General features: G+C 41.0%; 1 protein-coding gene across 1 annotated transcript in view; it reads right to left on the bottom strand.

The window, feature by feature from the left end:
• Positions 1-5,815, bottom strand: part of LOC103599595 (chromosome unknown open reading frame, human C4orf27) — a 24,213-nt gene extending 18,398 nt beyond the window's left edge. Inside the window, exons 1-2 of the mRNA XM_008583746.1 lie at positions 5,706-5,815; positions 1,833-1,992 (exon numbers count right to left, since the gene is read on the bottom strand). Of these exons, the coding sequence (XP_008581968.1) occupies positions 1,833-1,992; positions 5,706-5,753 (208 nt within the window). The 5' untranslated portion in view covers positions 5,754-5,815. The remainder of the gene's footprint in view (positions 1-1,832; positions 1,993-5,705) is intronic.
• Positions 5,816-6,305: the final 490 nt, after the last annotated feature.

Here is a 6,305-nt window from a genome sequence, read left to right as displayed (position 1 = left end):
TATCTTTTTTTTTTTTTTTTTTTGTCTTTTTTCCGTGTCCGGCAACGGATCGCAACCCTCAGTGTTGCCCCCGCACCGGACCGGGGACCGGCGACGGGATCGCAAGCCTCGGCGTTGCTCCCGCGCCTCGCTCAGCCAGTGAGCGGGAGCCGGTCTGTACGTGGGATCCGAACCCTCGGATGGGAGCGCCGCCGCGCTTCCCAAGTGGTGCACTATCCAGTGCGCCACCGGGCTGGCCCAACCTACAGGCATTTTAGAGCCACAACCCCTGGTCTCATTACTACAGTGCTGTTAGCCTTAAATACTTGTAGTGCACACAGATTAAGGGAGAGACAAGATAGAAAAAGGGGGATTAAGGATGGTAAAAACATTTCCTTCCTCCTCTCTCTCCCTCAGCTAATTGTCTCTCCAGGTTCCTTGACAATCTATTTGGCCAACCCTAACCCTGGATGATTCCATCTTCTTTCTCCATTCACGGGTCACAGAGGGAGACTGTTAAAACCACAAAGCCATGAAGTCTGTGCAAATGTACAATTTACAACTTCAGATGGGTCTTACTGCTTCTCTAAGAAGGAGGGAAGCACTTCAGGCAGGACCCAGTTATATAAGGAGGCAGGGACAGAGAGAGCAAGAAAATTCTTGGAAGAGGTAACAATGTGGATAAAGGAATGGAGATATTCTGGGCAGAAAAAATAGTTCAGCATAGCTGGACTAATTTTTGAAGCAACAAGAAAATTAAAACCACATATCTCAGCCAGAGATAATGGCTAATAGCCTACAGTAATAACTTTCCACACTTTCCCCCATTACAAATATAAATGTATAAATATTTTAATTAAAAGTAATATCATGCCATTTTGTAATCTCCAATGCTGTTTTCATCCTCCATCCTGTCCCCACTTAAATTTTCTGAGTATTTTCCCATGCTATTCAAAGTTATTTTATATAATTTTTAATACAGCATGACATTCCATTATGAAGAGGTAGATATCCATTTATTCTCCTATTGATGGATGTTTACTACTTCTAATTTTTTTTGTATTCCGAAAATGCTTCTGGGAACATCTTTGCTAATACATGTTTGTACACAGCCAGCTCTATTTTTAGAAAAACTGCTGTACAGCTTAAATGTTCTGATACACTGCAAAAGTTCATAGAATATACATTTCCATCAAGTGTATGAGAGTGCTTACTAGTTAAAATGTAAACTGTACAGAAGGGTATATAGTGAAAAATAACTATCACAATTCATTATCAGTTTCTTGTGTATCCTTTCAGAGACAGGGTAAGCATATGAAAAATATACAGTGATGTGTGTATCCTTTTTTTTAATGGTAGCACACTGTACACACTCTTTCACTTAACATATTTCAGGCATGAGACTATCATTTCCTAAAAATGTGCCTCATTCTTTTGCAATTATGAAAATCCATTCAGCAGATGTGTTATTAATGGACATTTAAGCCATTTCCCATTTTTCGTTTCAATAAATATCCCTGAACATAATTCTTAGCTCACCTAATCCATAGCAAATTCTTAGAAGTAGAACTGGTAAATCACACTAAAATTCCTGCAACATATGAAAATGCTTGTTTACCTTCACACTTCTATCAAAAAATGTCATGATATTATTTACTTACCTTTGCCAATATAGTAGGTGACACTGGCATATTATAATAGCATTAGTCTATATTTCTCTTTTTATTAATTTATATTTCTCTGATTAGAAACATCTTTGAAAATGTTCTTTTCTATAAACTTTTTATCCTTGGTCCAGTTTCCTATTATCTTTTCCACTGCAGAAGCAGGAAAATGATTCTGGAGCAACTCACCAGCTGGCTTTTCAGGATCAAGTTCTTCACAGAATTTCCAGAAGTGATAAAAATCTTCAGGTAGGGAAAGCTTATAATGATTTTCTACTTCTTTTCGAAGGTCACTGGAGACATCAGCTTCACAGGATTTCCTCTTCTTCACATCAACTGTTTTTTCACACTGTAAATTGGTATACAAACTTTACTTCTCCACAAGTAATCTCAGTAACTTTCTTTGCATAACAATACTGCTCATTCTTGCTCATGCAACTCTGAGATACATTTGTTTTCTTTAAAACTCTCTAAGTGGTATTTCTGAGTAACGCCTGGGAATTCTTTAAAGCAAAGAAAAAAGAACAGTTTATATGGTGGTCAAGAGGAACTCACACAAGTCTTTAAGTATTTTTTCTCTAAGATAATGGAAACAAAACAAAACAAAAAAGTAAAAAAGAAACAGTAGAGAGCAAGAAAAGAAAAAAGGCAGGTTTCGTCCTCTTTTGGTTAACAGGATGTTCTCCTGACTTTTGTTTAAACAGATTAATTGATCACAAAGAAACAGTAGAGAGCAAGAAAAGAAAAAAGGCAGGTTTCGTCCTCTTTTGGTTAACAGGTTCTCCTGACTTTTGTTTAAACAGATTAATTGATCATACCAGTAGCAAATTGTCAGAAATAACTGGCTGTAAGGAGATTTACTAGTTAAACTTTTTCTTCAGCAAACTCCAACCTGAGATGTGTCTGGGCTATCCACTACAATCATTACTCATCCTTTAACCTAAAAAATAGAGACCTCCCTTTTGATGCTAATAAAAAGAGAGAGATTAGAGACAATGTTAAGCATCAACACAGAGGTCTCTAGGAAAGCAGAATACCACTACACTACAGTCCAAAAATCCAATTATTTCAGAAACAGTCTTTTAATGCCAAGATTAGGTTATAAAATTCATCTCTAGCACCTCTGCAATATAAGCATGCTAAGTTTTGGGGGGGAAGTGTTTGTTACATTTTAAAGTGCCTACTAGATATTTGATAAATTTCCTTAAAGATAATATACTTAGTTGGAGGTTACTTATCTTTAGTTTTCTAGTAGCAATCTGGTTTTCTTTCTAGAAACATAGATCCTATTTTTTTGGATAAGTGCTTATTTTCTTCCTATTCTTTCTGCTTAGATCAGTGTTTCCCAACTGGGGGTGATTTTGTCCCCCCAGAAAACATTTAGCAATGTTTGGAGACCTTTTTGATTGTCACAAATTGGGGGCAGGGTACTAGTGGCATCTAGTGTGGGATTGGCCAGGGATGCTGTGCAACATCTTACAATGCACAGGACAGGCCCACTCAGTGAAGACTGATCTGGCCCCTAATGTCAACAGTGTTAAAGTTGAGAATTCTGACCTAGATGTTTCTCATATTCTCCCATTTTCCTAGTAGGCGCCAATTTACTGATGTTATACTAGGTATCATTCAAAGTCTACAAAATGTATTTGTAAATCAGATCACACCTACAAGAATGTTCATGATGGCACTGTTTCTAAAAGTAAAAATAAAAAATAAAAAACAGAATGAAATGCCTATTGACTGGACAATGAATAGTATAGGCCTTTCAAACAGTGGAATATCACATATAGCGAAAAGGAAATATGGCTAAACAATATGGACCAATCTTAATAATATAATATTTAATGAGGAAAAAAGTACTCAAAGATTATATGCAGCTTGATAGCCTTTTTATGAAGTTCAAAAGCAACTAACAATAAATATTGTTGAGGTATACATTCATAGGAGATAAAGCTATAAAAATGAGGCAAGAGAAAACACAAAGTTCAGAAAGGTAGCAACACTGAACAGGAGTGACAGGAAGAAGTTAGAAAGGTGAGGAACACATACGTAGATGTAGAGCTATTGTGTTTCAGTTCTTGGGTTAGGCAATGGGTTCACAGGTGTGTGTTATATAATTAAATAAGGCAAAAGAGGGCCATAAATTGACGAATGATAACAGTTTATTATGCCAAAGATTATAACGCATCTGTCTGACATCATGAAAAAATTAAACAAAGGCTGTTGAAATATGGATCCAAAAATGAATATCAATAATAGTAACAGTAATAATAAAGATAATAATTGTAGAAAAAAGAAGCAATACTTACTGAGCACTTATGTGCCATGCTACTATTATGGTTTAACTCATTTAATCCTCATAACTACCTTATGGGCTAGACATTACATTTTACAGATGAAGAAACTGAGGTTAATTAACTCCCCTATGTCCCTAAGTAGAAAGTAGAGCAGGGATTTAAACCCAGGTTTAAATCTGGCTCCAGAGCACAGATTCTCAACCACTTCCTTGTGCTGTTTCTCCAACTACAAATAGAATAGGAACGTATCAAGTCCTGACCTATCCTCTCCTGTTTTTATAACCATCTTTGGTTAGACTTTCAAAGACTGGCTCAAACTTATATTAGAAAACCCTTAATTTGCCTTGTTGTAAGGCAATTTTGCATAATGGTTAGATTGCCTGGGTTGACTTCTGACTCTGATTTCCAGCTGTCACATACGGCAAGTTACCTATCCTCTGTGCCTTATTTTCTCATCCACAAAAAGGGCATACGTAGTACCAATATCATAGGGTTATAATGAATAAATTATATGTAAAAATACACAGAAGAGTGCTAGCACATAATATATCAAATTTTCTCATCCACAAAAAGGGCATACGTAGTACCAATATCATAGGGTTATAATGAATAAATCATATGTAAAAATACACAGAAGAGTGCTAGCACATAATATATCAGTGCTGGCTATTACTGTTCACTGTAGTCTCTACAGACTCATCTCCACTTTTGGTACTGTATTTCTGATTAAGCCTATCAGTCTGCCAAAGAAGTTCTTCACTGCACCTTCAAAGAGATGAGGATTTTTTTCATCTTTGCCTTAACCTACACATTAGTTCATCAAATCCCTAACAACTAGAATTTAGGACAGGTGACCCCTCAGAGGCTACGCTCATCCTTCATCCTATTGTTACTAGAATGTACGGGAAGAATGCTTATAACGATGGCCCTCTAACAGTTAATTAAGCTCTCTAACAACGTCTCACCCTATCGTTTATAATAGTAATTTTTCTAAAACTTTAGTTATCACAGTGACCCTTCCTTCCTGCCTGATTCCCTTTATTGCTACCGTAATGGTTATAGAACTTCTGAAATCATACAAAAGTATGAGAGAACGTTCATGCTCTGTCTCCCTCCCTCATTAGTGCCTCTATGATCAGGTCCTCAGCCTCCAGCCAAGCCGAACGCTATGCTGTGCACCCAAGTCCCCTACACTTTTACTTCTCGAGATCTTATTTCTCTTCTCTACCTTCAAGAACCATTTTCAAACGTGAGTTGCCTTATAAACAACAACAAACTTCTTTGTCCCCTGGGACTGTTAAATCCTTCCTCAGTGTTTCAAGAGCACTTTCTACACACCAGCGTTACAATCTCGAACAAGAAAGTTACAGTAAAATAGATGTTCACTTGTGCCCCGCCCCCCCGGCTGGGGGCTCCGCACGGAGCAGGGGCAGCCGGATTCATCTCGCGTCCGCGGTGTCTGTTTAAGTACTCGGTTTCCAATCAATTTGACTGGTTGAATGAATGAACCGTTGGTTGGTTTAATCTGCTTCTCCAGCAACCGCCCAAGAAGAGTCGGGCAGAAGATGCAAAAGCACTCATTCCTGCTCCAACATCCAGCACAGCGGGAAACAGCGGCCCCGGGCAGGGCACCCGGCGCAGACCGCTGCTCCCGGGCACACAGCAGGCGCTCAGTGATTACTGGATGAATGACATGTGCGCCCCCAAGTGCCCTGGCCATCACCCAAAGCGCCCCGCGGAGCCCGCACGGCCGTTCTGTCAGTACCTGCTGCCCCTCCCCGCCGGGCCTGCGCTTCCCGCCACCGCCGACCATCGTGCTGCAGCAGTAGCGCCAGCAGGACGCCGCGTTCCGAAGCTGCTTCCGAGCGCCGCCGACTGCTTCCGGGTTCAAACGCCACCAATCCGAATCCCCGCGCCACAGCGGGCGCGCCAATTTAGGGGAAAGGCTCCGCCTACGCCCCGCCTCCTGGGGCCCGCAGCTGGGCCCCCTCAGCCCCTCCCGCTCCCTTGCCCGGCCCCAGGGAGGTGCAGCTTCATTCAGTCTACGCAGACCCAATCCCGTTGCGGGCGAGCACCGCCGCCGAACGTCTCTCAGGGGTGCTCCGGGGACCCCCAGACTACCGAGTTTGGTCCATTAAGGCGGTCTAACCTTCCTCCTCAAGTGTGTACTAGTGGCAGGGTTGTGTGTGTGGAGCTGCCCTCGCTCCAGCCCCTTCCTTGTTTTTTCTCCATTAATATTTATTTAAAAGATTAATCTTTGGGGCAGGCCCGGTGGCGCACTGGATAGTGCGCCCAAGCGCGGCGGCGCTCCTACCCGAGGGTTCGGATCCCACATACAGACCGGTTCCCGCTCACTGGCTGAGCG

This window comes from Galeopterus variegatus, unplaced genomic scaffold (genome assembly GCF_000696425.1).
Source record: "Galeopterus variegatus unplaced genomic scaffold, G_variegatus-3.0.2 Scaffold3022, whole genome shotgun sequence".
Taxonomy (NCBI): Eukaryota; Metazoa; Chordata; class Mammalia; order Dermoptera; family Cynocephalidae; genus Galeopterus; species Galeopterus variegatus.
This window is presented reverse-complemented; position numbering and strand designations above follow the sequence as displayed.